Source organism: Serpula lacrymans (genome assembly GCF_000218685.1).
Source record: "Serpula lacrymans var. lacrymans S7.9 unplaced genomic scaffold SERLAscaffold_21, whole genome shotgun sequence".
Taxonomy (NCBI): domain Eukaryota; kingdom Fungi; phylum Basidiomycota; class Agaricomycetes; order Boletales; family Serpulaceae; genus Serpula; species Serpula lacrymans.
Window position 1 is genome coordinate 123,328 of NW_006763310.1, and position 18,958 is coordinate 142,285.

The 18,958-nt window shown below is 44.0% G+C and overlaps 7 protein-coding genes across 7 annotated transcripts; 4 read left to right on the forward strand and 3 right to left on the reverse strand.

The window, feature by feature from the left end:
• Positions 1 to 108: 108 nt before the first annotated feature.
• On the forward strand, positions 109 to 1,017 carry SERLADRAFT_418872 (uncharacterized protein; the record flags this gene model as incomplete). Its single annotated transcript, XM_007324716.1, has 4 exons — positions 109 to 145; positions 246 to 300; positions 353 to 836; positions 891 to 1,017. 3 exons carry the CDS (start codon positions 297 to 299, stop codon positions 1,015 to 1,017), a joined length of 615 nt encoding a protein of 204 aa, XP_007324778.1.
• A 400-nt stretch (positions 1,018 to 1,417) lies between these two features.
• On the forward strand, positions 1,418 to 2,550 carry SERLADRAFT_481063 (uncharacterized protein; the record flags this gene model as incomplete). Its single annotated transcript, XM_007324717.1, has 6 exons — positions 1,418 to 1,527; positions 1,594 to 1,625; positions 1,734 to 2,202; positions 2,254 to 2,285; positions 2,343 to 2,421; positions 2,481 to 2,550. The coding sequence occupies 5 exons, from the start codon at positions 1,491 to 1,493 to the stop codon at positions 2,394 to 2,396; spliced, it is 624 nt and encodes a 207-aa protein (XP_007324779.1).
• A 501-nt stretch (positions 2,551 to 3,051) lies between these two features.
• On the forward strand, positions 3,052 to 4,062 carry SERLADRAFT_481064 (uncharacterized protein; the record flags this gene model as incomplete). Its single annotated transcript, XM_007324718.1, has 4 exons — positions 3,052 to 3,316; positions 3,385 to 3,539; positions 3,595 to 3,895; positions 3,953 to 4,062. Coding segments are annotated over 2 exons (321 nt in total), but the record flags the coding sequence as incomplete, so codon positions are not given.
• An 8-nt stretch (positions 4,063 to 4,070) lies between these two features.
• Positions 4,071 to 4,723, forward strand: SERLADRAFT_481065 (uncharacterized protein; the record flags this gene model as incomplete). The annotated part of the gene is made up of 3 exons (XM_007324719.1): positions 4,071 to 4,141; positions 4,193 to 4,471; positions 4,529 to 4,723. The coding sequence occupies 3 exons, from the start codon at positions 4,118 to 4,120 to the stop codon at positions 4,598 to 4,600; spliced, it is 375 nt and encodes a 124-aa protein (XP_007324781.1).
• Positions 4,724 to 7,676: 2,953 nt separating this feature from the next.
• SERLADRAFT_404231 (uncharacterized protein) lies at positions 7,677 to 8,063 on the reverse strand (the record flags this gene model as incomplete). The annotated part of the gene is made up of 1 exon (XM_007324720.1): positions 7,677 to 8,063. A coding segment is annotated over one exon (157 nt), but the record flags the coding sequence as incomplete, so codon positions are not given.
• A 5,674-nt stretch (positions 8,064 to 13,737) lies between these two features.
• On the reverse strand, positions 13,738 to 14,918 carry SERLADRAFT_444086 (uncharacterized protein; the record flags this gene model as incomplete). The annotated part of the gene is made up of 6 exons (XM_007324721.1): positions 13,738 to 13,806; positions 13,856 to 13,911; positions 13,969 to 14,175; positions 14,229 to 14,387; positions 14,444 to 14,754; positions 14,806 to 14,918. The coding sequence occupies 6 exons, from the start codon at positions 14,916 to 14,918 to the stop codon at positions 13,738 to 13,740; spliced, it is 915 nt and encodes a 304-aa protein (XP_007324783.1).
• Positions 14,919 to 15,472: 554 nt separating this feature from the next.
• SERLADRAFT_375137 (uncharacterized protein) lies at positions 15,473 to 17,805 on the reverse strand (the record flags this gene model as incomplete). Its single annotated transcript, XM_007324722.1, has 14 exons — positions 15,473 to 15,511; positions 15,588 to 15,794; positions 15,893 to 16,183; positions 16,236 to 16,257; positions 16,320 to 16,384; positions 16,439 to 16,521; positions 16,575 to 16,682; positions 16,732 to 16,794; positions 16,846 to 16,937; positions 16,995 to 17,096; positions 17,158 to 17,281; positions 17,343 to 17,490; positions 17,545 to 17,599; positions 17,657 to 17,805. 14 exons carry the CDS (start codon positions 17,803 to 17,805, stop codon positions 15,473 to 15,475), a joined length of 1,548 nt encoding a protein of 515 aa, XP_007324784.1.
• Positions 17,806 to 18,958: the final 1,153 nt, after the last annotated feature.

The window sequence follows — 18,958 nt, forward strand, 5'->3', positions numbered from 1 at the left end:
CACGTGATGTTGATTTGTTGGACTTTAGCTATTGTTCTCACGCATGAAAATCTGCAACTCTGTCAGACTGCCGTGTTTGTAGATCTCAATAATTGTCAACTATGGGCTGTAAGTCTATGCTGCCTCAAGCAAACAGCTATAAAAGGTACGGGTGAGTTCACAATTATCATCCAGACATACTTACCTCCTCCTTCCAAATTGCAATGACTCAATCTCCTCCCCCTGGTCGTTCAAACTCTTCCAAGCAGCCTGAACGCTCCGTGAGTGAAGATTGCCTCAGCGACGAGGAAGAAACTATGAGTAAGGCCTTCTCATGTTTCTGATTATTGCACTAACTTACGTGTACCTCCAGACATCCTCCTTTCTCTCCTCTCATCCGTAACCTTGAGTAGGAGCAACGCTATGCTCATGATGTCCGCTGTTCTTGGCAGTGCCCGCCCTTCAACTCCATCAAGTCCCATATACACCAGCTCTTCCCCATCTTCCTCAATAGTTCAAGGGTCGCTTGCCGCCAGCTCTACTGTGGTATCTGGTCCTTCAGCTGCTGCTTCTTCACGCACTCCTGCTTTGGGTGCCGCCTCTTCTCCGCTTACTCCTGCTTTGGGTGCCAGTGCTTATGCGACAGTTTCTCCGATCACCACCAGCTCTCCTCTTTTCACCACAGCACTTGGCTCGCTCGCTACCCCTGCCGCTCCACCTGGAGGTAATGTGCCAAATGCCTCACAGGCTATCACTCGCACATACCTCGGCCAGGTTTATGAGGTTCCTGATGCTGGGACAGCTGGTCCCTTCTATTTGGTCACCAGAGGACGTAGAATTGGTATCTTTGCTGCGTGGTAAGTGACCTTTGACTCGTCGACTTCGAAACTGTCTCATCTCTATTTTCTCAGGCAGTCTACCTCTCCTCTCGTTATCGCTGTCAGCCGCGCCGTTTTTACTCGCTGTCCTTCTATTTCCGCCGGTATCACAGCCATGCAGAACACAATCGAAGCGGGTGAGGTGGAGATCTTACCTTGAGGAGAGGGGTTGTCAGTATATGTGTAATACTTGTAATTTCTTGATGTATTTGGACGCTTGAAATCCTATGTTGACATATTGAATTGCACGCTCGCTCGATCTCTCATCACACTGGCTTTTGCCCAAATCACACTCGCTGGATCAAAGAAATTAATTAAAATGTATCTTCGTTGATCGCCCATCAAAGGCCTTGCTCGAATTTTGCTAAATACAAATATAATAGCTGAAGGTACATCGGATTTTGAAAAATATTATGCCGGACATTGGCCGGGCTCGAAAGTTGAACCGTAACCAATCATCCACCGTACGCTCAAACCGAATATGGTCAATCTTCCTTACATGGAGCTTTCTTATGGCGTCAAATCAACAAAGTCGTTGAGCTCAAGAAAAATTGGTGTGCTCTTGGCGATCTGTCATTCATCAACCTTCTGCAGTGTATTCGACTCAGCTGCGCATGGAACGATACAACAATCATGACAGATTCCCAATCAGGTGTTGGTACAAATTACAGTGAGTCAGACTTTGACGTGTTCAATAAACAATGCTTGCAATATTTGAGTGTTCACCATCCTCAAGATCTCGGGAACTTCAAAGATGCTCCCATAATTGTTTGCAAAAAAGTGCTCTGTGATGCCATTAACTACAAAAAGGTACAGTCTTTTGCTCGTAGCACCAATCAGGACTTCCTTGTATACCACTCAAAAGATGTCATGAAGAAAAAACCCCTCAGCGAAGATGTACAACAATTTATATGGGATCATATCGGAGCAAGCATCACTCATGACAGCTTGGGAAAGATTCCCCTTATCCTAGGCATGCGTGTCATGGTCACTGAAAATGTGGCCACTTTTTGCAACGTTGTAAATGGCGCTGAAGGAATTCTTCAAGACATCAAATTCTCAGTAGACGAGCAAAATTGTCGCTACACTGAGTGTGCTTATGTCAAAATTGAAGGTGCTAACCTCCAATCCCCTTCACTTCCTATAGACGTCGTTCCCATTCTGCCTTCTCCAACGCGTTTCACTTATAGTCCCAAAATCACAGCAGAAGAGCACGCTTCCCACACATCAGCAAAATCCTGCAATATTGTGCGAACTCAACTGCCTTTGTTACCAGCTTACGCTTACACCAACTACAAGGTACAAGGGCGTTCATTGAAGAAGGTTATATTGGATCTGGCAGGCTGCAGGTTTCTACAGAATGTCTATGTTATGCTATCTCATGCAACCTCTTTAGCTGGTGTTGCCATCTTGAGGACTTTCAAAAGTGTACGCACCAACCAACATATTGGACAAGAGTTTAGAGAAGAGTTCAATTGTCTGCAGGTGTTGGATGAGGAAACTAAGACTCTTTATTTAGCGCAATATGCATCATTGTGAAAGCTACTAAGCTTTTATGGATAAGGTGTGCCTCTTCCCACTTTCATTGCAAAAGGCTGTAAGGTCTGATATTCACCTGTGCAGCTGTAGCCCCCCAAGTACCACACCATCCCCTCGCCATAGCAGTGTGGCTCGTCTTTTCCTTCCCTAACCTCCACTGCAACCTCTCCTTCTTCACAAATTTTCCAGAACAAGCAGCTACGGTCGTTAATGGTATGAATCGTATGAGGACATATGGTGTCCTTCCAACACAGGTGTGCTTCTTCTGTCCCCTCGTTCTCCCATGCTTGTGGATTCATTCGAACATCATAGCCTCACTCCATGTATTTCAGGTATCCCCGAACAGATGTAGAATGCGGAGTAGTATATTAAAAGAGGGTGTAATGGTTGGCATTAATCAGTGAGCGCCTCTCTCCTGTCAAGATGGGGTATGTGCTGAAGAATCCGTCCCCAGAGATGAAGTTCATCACAGCGGTGGAGTGGAAGCAAAAAACAGGCGAGAGGCTCACGAACATCAAAGATACCACAAGATCAATCTTCATCTCACCACGTGCGAGACTGATGACCTCTTCAATGTCAACGTGGGCAACATAATCATCCTTGTTCTTTGCCTCTTCCTGCACTACATCATATCCTTCACTATTCTTCAAATACCACAGTATCCTATCTTTAGAAAAACTTGGCACATACACATCCATGTCTCAGGGCTCCCATCCACTCCAACGCCCTCAGATGACTCTGGACAACAGCATATTTTGTACGGGATGTGCCTCCATACAGCATAGTGGTCCCAACATTGCAGTGTGAGAGAACTTGATCAACAAGCTTTGTGGCGCATTTCCGAACCAGAAAACCATTACAGTCGCCAAAGTACAATGGAGGGGGAGGATTCATGGCAATGAGTGATTGTAAGAGTGAAGGCATGTCCTATTTTCAAACCGTTCTCTTTCGCTTCTCATATCAATTCCTTTTGCGTTCTTAACAACAGCTCCACCACCTTTTGATATTCAAGGGCTCTCCGACGCTCCCCGATTCACCACATATATTTGAAATTGGCTCTCCCTCCATTTTTTGCCACAGTCAATGTTTGTCGCCACACTCAACATTTTCCGCCGTTTTTCCACACCATGTCTTTCATCCAAGGTTAGTGCATATCATTACTCTTAAAGGTGGATGACTTGACAATGGAACTTTTCAGACGGCGGTAACAATGTACTTGTTTTACATTGGCCTCACCGACTGACCACCGGCCTCCTCAAATCACTCTAAATTGATTTCACAGACAACAATGTGGTACCAACAACCTACCACAAACTCTGTGAATGGGCTTATGTTGCCGATGACCCCACATCAACTGACTATACTCACCATCACCTTCTCTTATACAAAGAGCCGCCGGTTCCTGTGGTTGACAATACCTTGTACCCTGTCACAATCCGTGTTCAAGGGATTATCAAAAAATGCCAGCTCGGACCACTTGCCACGTGGAACGGGTATGTGTGCGTGTTTGGTTGTGTTCATGCTCACACTTATTGATGTGCTACAGGAGTCTTCAGTCTGCACCGTCAGCTGCACAAACTCTCACTCTGTCGCCTGGGCTATTCAAAAAACAGTGGCGATCAACATTGAATACCATACGCAATGTTTGTCAACTGGTACATATCAGCCTTGGTGAACATAACTACAAAGAACCGTCCACTGCTGGTATACGATCCTTGTACATGCAAAGGCGGATCTTCTCAAAGGTATCTCTCACACCTTTCCGTTCACCCATCTTTTGCTTAATGCTATTCCAGGTGACCTCTGCAAACAAAGAAAAATCCTCCATTTTACGGAAATGTGACGACCCAATGGAGAGAGCTAAGTCTGTTTTTGACAAGTGGCAAATTTTGGAAAAATTGCCCCTCGGCCGCGTAGACGCGTTGCACACTCAATTCCGCAAGGGAGACTTCGTTGACGTTGGAGTCTCCATTGACATTAGCATCTTTTGTGGCAACTGCACCAAACAGTTAGTTCAAGCTCATCCCAAACTAGAACATATCCTTCAAGTGACACTAATCTCTCAACTGCAATCTGTACGTCTTCTCTATCCACCTCCACCTGTGTCCTAATCCTCACCACTTGAACTACAGCTTGGAGTTGTCAGTGAAAAAAATCAATCAAGAGTTCTGATTCTTCCAAGGACTCTGCCAGGTCATCAGTAGTCAAGGCTCATTTGACATTTGATATGCTTGAGGAATAGATAGCTGCCATCTTTTTGGCTCATTATTGTTACTTAGGTCACTCTTGTTCAAACATAACCCTCAATAAAACCTTTTCATTTTTAACAGACACATCATGCCGCAATGTCTGATTTCCCTTTTCTTCAGTGGCAATAATGCCCTCACTTCAATAATGCTCCACCCGCAGTTTAATCACCAAAACAATATGATAGTTACATGACAAATGGTGAAATTTTGTAGCTGTTCTTTTCCGGTGACCTTTACATCCTAACAAACACATGATTTTACAATGACAAATAGTCAATTTCTTCTGGGGTGCCTGCCCGTTGACCATAGTGACTGGCCTCTGTTACTACAAGAATTGCAACTTGCAACCCTTCCTGCCTGATTCTGATCCAACAGCAAATTGAAAAATCTTCGAACACGGTACCTCTACAAGAAAGTTTGCTCTGAAGTACTCCCCTTAACACTGGGGGCCGTGTATCAATAATTGTCTCTTCTCCCAGAGCACTACAAGGCCGTTGCTAGGAGTGCACCCTTCTGCTATACGGGATATTCCCAAACAATAACCCCTTAACCCTGGGGACCGGGTTTGCACAAAGTGCGAGAGAGTAGTAGAGTGAGTCCTAATGTAACAACCAGGAGTTAGTTACTCTGGCGCACAACTCAGACAAACTATAAAGGTAGTGGAGGGAGTGGTTACCTTTTAGATAGGACCAAGTTAGTTGTGGGTAAACAGCAGGAGGACTCGCTGAGGAGTCTCCTGTATCTATTGGGTATTTATACTACTACAGGTTTGTTTGTACATGTGTACTATACAGTTGATGGAGGCAGTGGCTGATGATGTCAGAGGGTGCAGCCCATGTGACCAGCTCCACTGCGTGAGATACTTGTATCTAAAAATAAAAGAAACGCAGCGCAGCGCAAGAAGGTGGAGTTTGAACAAAAGGAAAGTGCCGCCTGGCACAGTGTGTGAAAACTATAGAAGAAAGTTAGATAGGAGAATGAAAATTAAAGGTCCAAAAATGTGTTATTGTAACATCTTCTGCTCCTTCTTCTCCTTTTCAAGCATTTTCTTTAGATCAGATTTCATATCTACAGGCAAATTAATTACTTTTCTGGTGGTTTTGCTGATTCTTGCTTATGCAAAACTTCCCTCCAGATCTCTCAAGCTACACAAAATGTGTTTCACAGTAGGTACTCTTACACTAAACATAAAATACAACAAAATAATGACTAAACAGACATTTGTACTCAAGAAGTGATGTATTGTACAAATGGAATCAGATCTATCTGGGATACAAGTTAACTAATCAATGCAATGAATAACCCCCATGAGGAAAGTATGAATAGTCTTACCTTGGTTTATAGTATTTGAATTTGTATATAAAGGATATTTGTACGAAACCCTGGTCCAAACGGTTGTCAGGGGGTGGTCCGCTTGTTAAGCTGTCAACCCTTCTCCAGACTGGCGGAGGCAAGTGCCCGGCCTGGTCAGAGGTATTTAAAGAGGAAGGTTTTGTATTTCTAAATCTAATCAACAGTAGTTCCACACCAACTGCTGAGCTATAGTACTCCCCTTAACGCTGGGGGCCGCGTATCAAAGGTATCGGTTCTTCTCCCAAAGCACTACAAGGTTGTCGCGAAGAGCACACCTATCTGCTATGTGGGATATTCCCAACCAATGACCAAATCTCCTTCACCCTGGAGTCCGGGTGCCCAGTGGGACTTTTTGCACAAACGTGCGAGAGAGTAGAAGAGCGAGTCCTAATGTAACAACCAAGAGTGACTTACTCTGGCGCACACAGAAACACACTATAAAGAAGATGGATGGGGAGTGGTTACCCCTTAAGCTGCAGAGAGTTTGTTGGTATACAACAGGAGGACTTGCTGAGGAGTCTCCTGGATCTATTGGGGTATATATACTAATACAGAGTTGTTTGTACTTATGTACTATACAGTTGATAAAGATAGTGGCTGATGATGTCATGGGGCCTAGCCCGCATGACCAGCTCCACTGTGCGAGAGAGTTGTATCAAAAAATAAGAAGAAGACAATGTGGCGCGAGAAAGAGGAGTTTGAACAAAAGGGGAAGTGCCGCGTGGCACCATGTGTGAAAGCTAACGTACACAAGGTTAAACCGGAGAATGAAAATGAAGGAAAGGTCCAAAAATTGTGTTATCATAACAGGCGCGTCTGGCGCCCTTGATTATTTTTTTGTTGGGCGGCCTGTGCCCCATTTCTACAGTCTTGGGACATGTGTCCCTCTTGGCCACAATTGTAGCAGTTCCCTTTGAATCTGTGCATCTGTCCTCCTTGGACCACACCGATATCCATAGGGGCTCCCTGTCACAATTTGAACCCCCAGGAATCTTATCTAATCTCTAGTTCCAAATCTTATCTCATCACGTGACATTACAGTCACCTGACTAAGCCTAAACTATGATGTAGTACATCAGTCAGCGCCTCATGGCTGACCTACAGAAATGTATATATACAACCACCCATGTACATACATTCCCCAGTTGTTGATTACATCTTAATATTGATACCTTGACACTACTTGTTTGATTTATAAGCTTGCACCTCCATTAACTCGGTAAAGGGTGTAGGATTATTACACTCCCTGCCTTGGTTACAGCCGGAACAGCTTGAACCTGTGAGAGTGATTATGGTTTTGATTTGATGACACAGAGCACCTCTGGGAAGAGTTGTTTTTGGTGGTGGGCCTGCCACCTTGGTGCATAGCCTAGAGCTCCATGGCTCTACCTATTTGGCAAACTTCCTCAGCCACTAGGGCCAAGTTTTTGCTTCTCATATCCTGCAGATAGACCTGTTTGGTGATGTGGGGGTTCAAATTGCGCTCTAGCAGTTCCACTGTGTGTTCATTACCAAGCCCTCCTTGGATGAAGAGGGCGAGGAACCGGTGTCGATGATGAGAATTGTTGTTAGAAAACCACACACAAAACAAACTAACACACAATCCTCCCAGATTCCACAGAGCTTGTGTATGGGCTTTGCCTCCTAGAGCAGTGGAGTGGTCTGGTTGTTTGTGGGGTGGTACGTATGACGATCTTTCAAAGTAAAAAACACAGAGATATATGGGTGTGGGTTTTGAGGAGGAGGGATAGTTGGAAGATAAAGATAGGGGCTTAGTGACGAGTATGGACAAGCACTACCTTGCTAATTATAGCACAAGGTAGGTTTGAGAACAACGAGATGACGAGGTGATGAGGCTCCCAGTGATAGCAGGCTCCTGATGCACAAACTGTAGTGCTCAGAAGGACTCTAATTGAAAGGGATGACAATGGCTTTCAAAAGTGAAGAGTGATGATGACAGCAGATAACAGTAGCAGCAGTGGGAAGTGTTGTGACCACACTGAATCACAAGTAGCAGAGTAGTGAACTTGAGATTTAGAGAAGAAGTCTGGATTGGAGTTCTTGTTGTTTTTACAAGGTAGAATACAGGGGTTTATATAGTAAAAGAAAGGGAGGCTATGCACAGTATATCAATGAGAAAGAACATGAAGGAAGGAATGTATGCTGACGAATCCTGTGTAGGTAGTACAGGATAAGATTGTCAAAATAACAAAAAGAAAGGGATAGAACAATGAATGCTGTGTAAGTAATGTTACAGGTTTGTACAGCCATAAAGTAAAGTCCAATAGCAAAAAGAGAGCAAGAAAATCATGATGTCATGGGAAGATGCAGTCAAAAAGGGCAAGGCAAAAAATACGAGGTCCAGCCCGTGGCTCTGCCACTGGTGCAATATTTTTACTATACGATAAATAATAATAATAATACTATTAAGTGATCAAAATGTCAAGTCAGTGAACTTGTGCTGTCTGTAATGTATGTGAAGTCTTTGAATCCTATGGTGCAGGTTTAACTTGCTGTTTTGTTGGTGAATATTCTTATAAGCCTGCCCTAAACTTGTACACAGTATACTAAATTCAAGCAGATGATTTATTAAATCTTTACAAATATCAATGTATATTGTAATGTAAAAATTCTGTGGTATTACATTGATAAATTGATGAGAAATAAAATAAAATGACTCCAAAAATGATAAAGGATGATAATATGATCTAAGAACAAAACACTTTAGTAAAAAAGGTGAGAATTGGAGGAAAATCTACTTGCCAGTCACGGATAAAGCCAGTCAGAATTTTGGGATACACCACATTGACAGTACATCTATAATTTGAACCATGTGGAAATAGCACTTTTATTCTCTCTCTTAAAGTGCAGCAAGACAATGCAATATATAGTTGCCCATGTAAAAGCCCTGGAGCAGGTAAATTCAGCCCAACCTGTGTCACTGATTGCCCTTGAGACTTGTTGATGGTCATGGCAAAGGCAACACGGACAGGGAATTGATGATGTGATAGCTTGATGGGCAATTCTTCCAATGAAGGTTCTAATGTGAGGGGGGAAATAAAAGCTATCTTTCCTGCATGCTTTCCTCCCAAGACCTGTAACTGCACTTCAATGCTCTTCTCTTCATCTCTATCAACATTATGTATGTTCTAATACAGAGTCCATTTAGGGGATCAATATTGCGGAGGAGCATAAGTGGATATCCAGCTTTAAGTTTGAGGTGCGCTTCAGGAAGGCCAGATACTTGGGAGGAGTTCAAGAATTCCACAGGATAATGTTTATATCCCTCTCCAACCACTTTATCAATCGACAGAGCTACTATATCCAGGGAATTTTGTGAGGATTGCTGAATTAAGGCCGCTAAGAGCATCATTTTTTGTGGAGAGGATGGTGCAGTGGAAGAAATAATGGTCATCTTGGTCTCCATTTGCAATTCCAGGATAGGTAGTGTTGACTAATGGGTCTATGGTGTTTTCTGGTATAAGCATGTTGGTGGGGAGCTTAATAGTTCCATCTCCTGCAATTCCACAACCACCACCAACATCCAGAAGCCAGCTAGCAAATGTGAGGCAATATTAAACTATAACAAAAACAATACCCGTCTCCGACTGCACTTGCAGAGAGCGCAAATGTGAGGCAATGTTAAACTATAACAAAAACAATGCCCGTCTCCGACTGCACTTGCAGAGAGTAAGAGGTGCAATGAGCTTGAGGTCAACAGATGCTAGCAAATATAGCAAGTAGAGGACTTGGGAGTAAACTCAAGGGTTTCTGATGAAGAGTAAAGTGGGTAAAAGTAATAGAAAGCTAAAGAACAATACATGAGTATGTAGGGTTTTTATAGCTAATCGTCTATCTCTCAGACCAAAAGTAGAATAAAAAAAAGGTGGTTTGAGGATGAAACTATCCAATAAAAGAAAGAATAACTATCATACAACTTTAGGGATTAATCAGCAGGTGAGAGAATGTACTGATAATAAGTATTGTCACACATGTTCAGGAACCGTATGCTCATGATGAGGTACAATTCTGACTAAAGTGTCTATTAATATCTCCAGGCACTGATGGGGCTTGGAGCTGGTTGGCGAGATGTCTACCACCAGTCCTTACCCATTGTGCTGGCTAGCTGGGAGTACTACCCAGTCTCTGATCTGCAATATGAAGTGGTAATGATGGTTCAGAAAGCCTGTGAGGGCTATAAGAAGCAAGATAGCAAAGGATACCTCTAGCCCTAGAGCCAGAGGTGTGATGGGAAAAGCGTCTGAGAACCAAGAGGTGGAACAAAAAGATAAGAAAATAAGAAAATATAAATGGTCCTTACAGCAGAGACTTCACTTTCTGCAGTACGGTCCAGGTGCATGTCCCGTGTGAGATAGCAAACATGGATATTTTTCCACAGCTGTGACCTTCTAAGAGAGGCAGAAATAATATGCTGCCTTGACCCTCTTGGAACAACAGGTGTTGTTTAGCGGAAGTCCCCTCCAAAGACCATTGTAATGCCTCCAAATGGAAGCTGATTATCCAGGATGTCCCGCAATGTACAATCCAATGCTTCAATTCTATGACGGTGTTGCATTAGTGCTTCATCCCAGACAATAACTCTGGTATGTATCAAATACCTCATGGAGGCCGGAGTTTTATGGAATCCTGCATGTGAATGTTTCATGTACAGGAATAGGGATTCCAAGGTGTGAATGAGCTGTGCAGCCACCCTCCAAGAGCAGGGATTAAATCTCAGAGGATGCTACACATAGAGCAACATTATGATTATCTCTTGCTCAAGCAGCAGCGGCAATTGTATTACAGAGATATATTTTTCCCTTACCTTTAGCACTGTGAATAAAGCAAGTTATTCCCCAATTATGATTGATTGATTGTATGATGGTATCAAAAGCATTTTGTTGCTCTTGACTGAGCTACTCCATACTTTCTTTTGAGTAATAATAATACAGTAAAGTGATCAAATTTTATTTAGTCAGAAGTCAGTGAACTTGTGCTGTCTGTCCTTATAAACGTGAGAATTTTCAATGTGGCTACAATTTTCACTGCACTCGTTACTACTGCACTACCTACCCTCTACTGCTAACCAAAAACCACGCAAGCAAAACTAAGCAAAAAAATGTGCTCCCACATGTGCTGCACGCGACTTTTGGGACCACTGTCCCCTTTGTTATAGATCAGTATCAACACAGTTTCTTTATTGTCAGTCAGGCATTCTAGAAAATTATGTGTCCATAAAAATGATTCAAAATTCAAAAATAATTGCACTGTAAATGAATATTCTGCTGAAAAAAAAGAAACTGGAGCCACCGGTCCACCACCTAGTCCAAATCCAACGGTTCCATGGCCTTACCAATGGACTGGTTGTACTGGACCACCTGGTCAAACGAGGGAGGGAGGGGAGTAGTTCCAATTTGGAACAAGTGAGTCTCAGGCAGCGTGTGGTAGCTGTAGCTGTAGCGAAGACAATGGACAAAAGATAAGTGTACCCAAGTGAATGGGATGGCGATGTACAAGGGCAACACAGGTGGATGAACCTTCTCCAGCTCAAAAACTACCCACCCACACTCCAACCAGGCAAGACGAGTGACCAGTTTTGATAGTATATGATGGAAGATTGACATCATGAAGATGGGCAAAAGGTCCCAACTTGGACCGGCCGCTGGGGCTTTGCTGATATCAGCAGCGGCACGTGGTGATCAATGGATTGGCAACGGAAATGGATAGAAAGTGGTAACATCAGATATGGTGGGGGAGCAGAAAATATGAGGAGTAGGAGGGTGAAGGTGACAAGGAGGTGAACCAGAATAGGGATCCAGAAGCGACTGTTGGGTGAGAATAAAAAAGAGAGTAAGGGTCCTATGGTGGGACTGAGTAAAGAAAAAAAAGGTAAGGGAGGGCGACGAAAGCAAGAGCGCAATGTGTAGCCAGTGGTGACACAAAAATTTGCCAAAATGCCAAAATGCTGAAAGTACCGAATGGAAAAGCAAAGGTGAACGCGACTGGATTGCCTAATAGAGGTGGTGCTGATCAGCCACAAGTTCAAAAAAGGCAATATTAATTACTATTCCACGTGGCACTGTGCCTGTGTGGCGCAAAGACGAGTCTTTTTGAATATTTGCTTCATTCTTGACACCTGTCCATGCTACCAATCAACTTTGGTGCATGACACCGGGTTACAAAATCATCTGTCTTCATATTTCCCTGTTTGAAGGAACAGTTCTGTTGACTCACCCAGTCACGCTCAGCCTGTGGTTTGAAATATTTTTTGATCTCTACTTTGAGATTATCCCAGGTAGGCCATGCACCAGCAGTGTAGCACTCCTGGTGTCTTACTTGAGCGTATTGACCTGCCACAGTTCCTTTTAGTTGTAATAGCACTGCCATTGCTATCCCAAAATCATCGGCAAATGTGTCCCAATTTGCCTTGATCCAAATTTGGAGCTTGATCCACCATTCAGCAAATCAAGCCTGGTCTCCCTCAAAAGTGCTAGGGTCAGCAACAATTTTGACTTTCTTGTTAAATTTTTGCTCAACTGTAGGTTCAGTGGCAGGTGCAGCCTGAATCTCGACAAGCTGGGTTATCAGCGACAGAATCTGTGCACGCACGTTGTGCAATAGAGTGTTCATGTTACTTTGTTGGGGTTGTTACAACGACATGTTGACTTGTTCTCTTTGTAATGTAAGAAAAAGGTAACTGGGGGTCCCCGCTTGCTATCTGTGGATCTACCTATTCCCAGCTGAGTATCAGATCTCAATCTCCAACTACCCACACTATAATATTTGAAATTGTATTTAAAAGGTATTCGTAGTAAACCCTGGTCCAAACAGTTGTCAAGGGGTGGTCCACTTGCTAAGTTGTCAACCCTTCTCCAACTGGCAGAGGCAAGTGCCCAGCCTGGTCAGAGGTATCCAAAAAAGAAGTTTTGTATCTAAATCTAATCAACAATGGTTCTACACCACTGTTGAGCTATAGCACTCCCCTTAACACTGGGGGCCGTGTATAGATTCTTTCTAGTACCTTGTTCTGAGGAGCTTGCCTGCAGGATTGGGGCACACACTCAAGTTTCCGCCGGTTAGCAAATGCTCAACACCAATCTGGCTCCCAAATCTTACTGTTTGAAAGATGTCCACTTAACCCTGTGGTCCAGGTTTGCATAAAGTGCAAGAGAGTAGAAAGAGCAAGTCCTAATGTTACAACCAAAGTTTTTATACTCTAGCGCACACAACAACAAGCTATAGAGGATATAGTGAGGGATGGGTAAACCCCTTAGAGTAGGACCGAGTTTGTTGTGGGTAAACAACAGGAGGACTTGCTGAGGGGTCTCCTTGATCTTTTGGGGTATATATACTACTACAGTTTGTTTGTACATATGTACTATACAGTTGATGAAGGCAGTGGCTGATGATGTCATAGGGCCCAGCCCGTGTGCCCGTGTGACCAGCTCCACTGTGTGAGATACTTGCATCTAAAAATAAGGAAACACAGTGCAGCACAAGAAGGTGGAGCCAGAACAAAGTGGAAAGTGCTGCATGGCGCAGTGTGTGAAAACTACAGAAGAAAGTTAAAGAGGAGAATGAAATTTAAAGGTCCAAAAATTGTGTATCGTAACATGCAAAGGATTGGAAGGTGGTCAACCCTCTTGGACTCAAAGTAGATTTTGATGCATACTATGAAGCTCTCAGTCTCGAGGATGTACGCCTTAACAAGAATTTCTCGATATAGGTTGTTAACTGCTCTAATGCTGATCAATCCTTGACAGGTTTTGAAGAAAGTTGATCTGAGCATTTATATTTGCTTCGTACCCCTAAGAAGTATTTATCGCAGATTAGTCATCGGGAATTTACGGGACATACCTTCCCGCCTGCCATAATTTCGTAATGACCACAACGAATATTTACTAACTTCACTCCTGCAAGATGCCAGGTAGGTCACCATCGAGTTACAATAAACGATTACAAAAACTTACTTTTGTCGGCATTTGCGACGATATCACGAGTGATTCCTATGGGAACTATATCATCCTCTTCTGCCGAGACAACGAGCATGGGACAAAGAGCTTTTTTGAGAGCTAAACCAGGACGACACGATAGCGCTTCAGTAATGAATCGCGGAGATATAAGGTTGGGTGCTCGGTCGAAAGGTGTACGACCCTGCGCAAACATAGACGTGAACCCTACACCAAAATTGGCATTAAAACAATACGACTACCAAAAGATGTTGACTTACCTGCATAAGAAGAAGGTGAATTGAGGACAGCGAATTCGCCAGGCTTACCAACGGCACGCAGGAATATAGGACGAAAACCTAGTTTGCCTCTCAAATAGTCGATGCATGCCCAAAATAAAAGTTTGGGGCGGGGCAGGACACTCGTGACAGTGGCGCGTGCTGCAAAAAATCACTGTGAAAGAACTACTGTATGACTGATTGTAATGACTTTTTACCATCTAACACTGGGCAATGTGCCATGCCTCCTGCTAAGCGACCATCGTTTACCACAAGGTCGGCGACTTGAAGTCCACTCCAAGCCGAGCCCATTACAACAATTTTCTCGGCTATGAAATCGGCTTGGGAACTCGCCCACTCAATAACACTACGATAGTCTTGCAACTGTGACTCGAACCCCACCACATTACGTGGTTCACCATCGGAATCACCGAAGCCTCGATAGTCGAAGATAAGAGAAGCCCATCCAGCCCCCTCGGCCCATTGCTGAGCAAAAGCTGCATAACCAGCATCCTTGATGACTGTTAAACTATGAATCAATTCAATGGATTGAGCCAAAAGCCAAAGGCCCAGATCTTACCCATGCCCTGCAACGACCACTGGATAGGGACCAGGCTTATCAGGCCTATAAAACCAGACATCTAATTTGACATTTTCCTGTATACTGGTTATTTTAAGGGGTTCGCACGACATAGCGGCAGGAAGACAAGGATGACATGCTTGTGATAGGAAAACAATGGGAATTAGAAGATTGAAGCTTGAAGCTTGAACTTCGAGTTCAAGTGTGCGAATGGTTGGAAGTCCATGGTTCGACTTTCTTCACTCACTGAAACGGGGATGTTTCCGTAACAGCTTTATATCTGGCTTGTAACCTAGGCATTGACTAAAATAGACCTAATACTTACGGTGGAAATGACAACGTCTTATAATCCCTTAGCATGGAAATAGACTTTGTCGCTACATGCAATGTATGTGATTGCTTACGAACAGTTACACTTCTTAGGATAATTTATATCTTTTCCAAATCTACGAGCGGATAGCTATAGGCTGCTTTTGCCGACTTGTTTTGCCTCTATAAGACGTTTTCGAATGGTTACAGAGTGACGGATGATGGAAAACGATAACAAGGCTAACTTGATACTTCCATACCATGGGGAGCACAACCAATGTGCCTTTGACTTTGCGTGATTATGACTATCTGTGACTACACATGATTGAGCGTTTTTACTGAGGGGTACTTCTCTGACCTACACCTTCCCTGAAACAGTCTGTCCAAGAGATGACGCCTAAATTTCGTATCAGCGTCGCGCGTTTCAATTCAGGAGTAATACAAACTTTGTCTGTACTTTGTTCGTGGCTAACATGGATATTCGCAAGAGGACCTTCAAACCAGTGAACGCCACCGTATTTCGGGAAGAAATAGTATATCGTTGCAAGCACCAGAGTGCCACCCATGACCGCTACTGCGTAATTCATCGTTGTCGTTGTCGGGGCCGGCGCGGTTGGAAACAAGAGGACGATCCACGCGAACGTCATCCAGACTACCGCGATAATAGCAACTGGACGGCTCTAGAGAGAAAGAAGGAACGCATTTGAATTAATTTCCAGGTCGGGTTGAACGTGTCATGGGGACAACGTTAGTGTAGCAGGAATAGGAATGAACATACATATGCGCCTAGATTAAACCTGCCTGGCTTAAACTGTTTTCCATATAGCACTCTGGCTGTGATGGGTATCGAGTATGCGATGTACTGACTCACCACTCCCAAGGTGAAAACAGCACCGATTGCCGCTGTGCCAGCAAAAGCTAGCAAGCAAAGCAGAAACGCGCAAAAGGCCGAAAACCATACACAGTGCACAGGTGTACCGGTATATGGGTTTATGCGATACAGATAGCTCGAGAAGGGGAGGGCGCCATCTCGAGCGAATGCCCATGTTTGTCGAGAAGAAGCGGTGAGCTGTATTTTAGTGAGAATTAAGACTTTGAGGTAACAAAAAAGTATGCTGTACCGAGCTGCTACCCATCATAAATCTAGAGAGTGAGTTCGAACTTCAGCCCACTTCCACGTATAAGATGACACAAAATCAACTGACTGAGCAATAATAATAAACGACCAGATTGCTATTGTTCCAGTCTTTCCAAAGCTATTGAGAAATATCTGAGCAAGAAGGGTAAACACAGTATGTAAGACAGAGGATAACGCATCACTAACGGTGACGAATGGTTGCCCCACAGGATTGTCGACTATGGAAGATAAATCTGAGCCCATGTTAAAAGCCAAGGCCACCACAATTCCTATATGAATCCCGAATGATTATTTGTTACTGATTGCGCATTACGAGCCCTACCCCATCCCAATAGACATCCAAGGGTAGTCGCAGACATCACAGCGAATGGGACGGCGAAGCTAGCATTGTTGGCTTCCTCACTGAGATGGAGACTGCTGTCAAACCCACCTGGAAATGATTCATCTAGGAATGCGAATGCAGATGACTTCAGGCTTACCGATCGTCCATAGCGGTGCCAAAAAACTTAGGATGAAAGCAAATCCATCAGGCCATCCCGACGCTTTGAGTTCATGTAATTAAGGATGGAGCAGGTACAAAATAAAACTCGTACTGTTTTGGAAATCACCGAATGCATATCCTGCAGAGTTCTTGAATTCTGTTGGCGTGGCTATCGGCAGAGCAACTATGACAGCCAAGGGTAACCTATCAGGCCAGGTAAGAGGATAATTAACTTTATCACTCTCTTCGATGTATACTTACAATATGTTCAGGGCTATGTATATGTTCTGCAGTCTGGCGACAATTTTCGTTGCCATGCTCGATATGATCGCATGGCAAAATAACAGGGCGCAGTACACGCCACTAGTATTCACCATAAAACGTTTTAGTGATGCAAGGAGTCAACGCGAGGAATCATGCTCACAAAGTTTGAGACACTGTAGGAGTAAAAGACAGATCAGATCCAATGCTAGCGAGTGCCATTATCTGCACAGCCAAACCCCAGTCAACACCTGCTGTTCCAGCTATATATCCGATGGTATTCGTGTCTGGATGATGTACTATTTCAAAATCTGGGACACAGTGTGCGTATTGTGAGGCCTGACTTACACCCGACTAACCAAGACAATAGTCGGCGATACCGTGGTGGGGAATAAGTGAAGGTCCAGAAGTATAAGCCACCAGCAGTGGGTGCAGCAGAGCCAAGCTCTGCCATTGCCATTGCGATAAAAACTAGAAAAATCGAGCAGGTTGCCCACTAACATTGCGGTAAGACCTAAGAGATAAAGAGGCTTTGAAAGCTTTGGCTTACCCCCCAAACCATTGCAGAGGCTCCTCCGTTCGGAATAGCATATACCAGCACAGATCTAAAGCAAGTACAATTCAATAGGGCTCGAGCACTATCAAAAGGAATGAAAACGTACGCAACAGAAGGCAATACTCCGATGATGCTGAAGCTAATCCCGAATATCTGAATAGCTGAAAAGTCGCGCTTCAATTCCTGCTTGTAACCCAAGCTGGCCAGCAGAGCATCGTCGTTGCCTCGAACATGAGACTGGGGCGGACTGTCCATGTATATTACGAGACAATCAACGTTCAATGTCACTTGGAAGGGCTGAGAAGAGTATAGCGGGGAGCTTTTGGAGCTGAATAATACACGGATCCGACCGTGTAGGGCAATGCCTCACATGATAGAAAGCAAGTAGTGATACGTTATCCGTAGCTTTTATATGTATAAGGTTTATGAACTGTCGTTTTCGAAAAAAGCAGATAAGCTAATTTGAAGATAACATAGATATGACTTTGAAGTGGTGAGAATTCAAGTTAGACGCACCCGGCAACTCGCTGAGCCTCGGAACGGCAGATTAGGAACTTGCAGGTAAATGCAAATGTTTTCAGTACTCAGCGCTCAGCACTCAGCTGACAGCCTTTCGAAGGGAGTTGATTCATTCTAACTGTCAGTAGCAAAGCATCAAGCCAGAAATTCCAATAATGATCCGCCTCGTATAACACGGACACATAGGGACCATGGATGTTGCTGTATCGTTATTAGGACTGAATGGAAAGGAAAGGTAAGATATATTGAGCAAAGTTGTCCATGTCCGTATCGACGCGGCTGCATGCACACTGGGTACTGAGCCTTTTGAATACCTATAAGCCGAGTGAATTGAGCGTACTAGTAGTGGGCTAGAGAGAGAGAGCTTTGTATAAGCGGCATATTTGGCTCGCTGTCAAGACCGCGGGTTGAGGTCCAACCACTTCATTACTTGGCTTTGTCGAAATAGGTGGCTGGACGGTTTCTATCAAGAAGTCACATTTTCTTCGAGCACAGGACCTATGTCTCAAATTTCACACTTTTCCACTGAAGGCGACATCGTTAGGTCCGAGTCTGACGTCTTGGCTACAGGGAAGTCCTACTTGTAAAAATTGCGTGGCATGTTCTCGAGCCATTATTCCACTTCAGACAAAGTTTGGCCACCACTTGTTGTCACAATTTCATTTGGTATCCAGATGTAGGAGCACTTAGTCTCTCCTAAGCATACTATGAGGAAGAAGACAGTCGTTCCTCCTGATATGTAGCGCTGGCCTCAGGTCTCGCTGCGCCCTAACGAGCTTTATCGCTTCCCAAGCTTCCTAATTTTAGTTGCGGTGCTAGGAATTCTTGTTCTTGGATCAGGCTTCGTTTCGCTGATAGGCGAACACTGGACATAGCACTGTGACACATG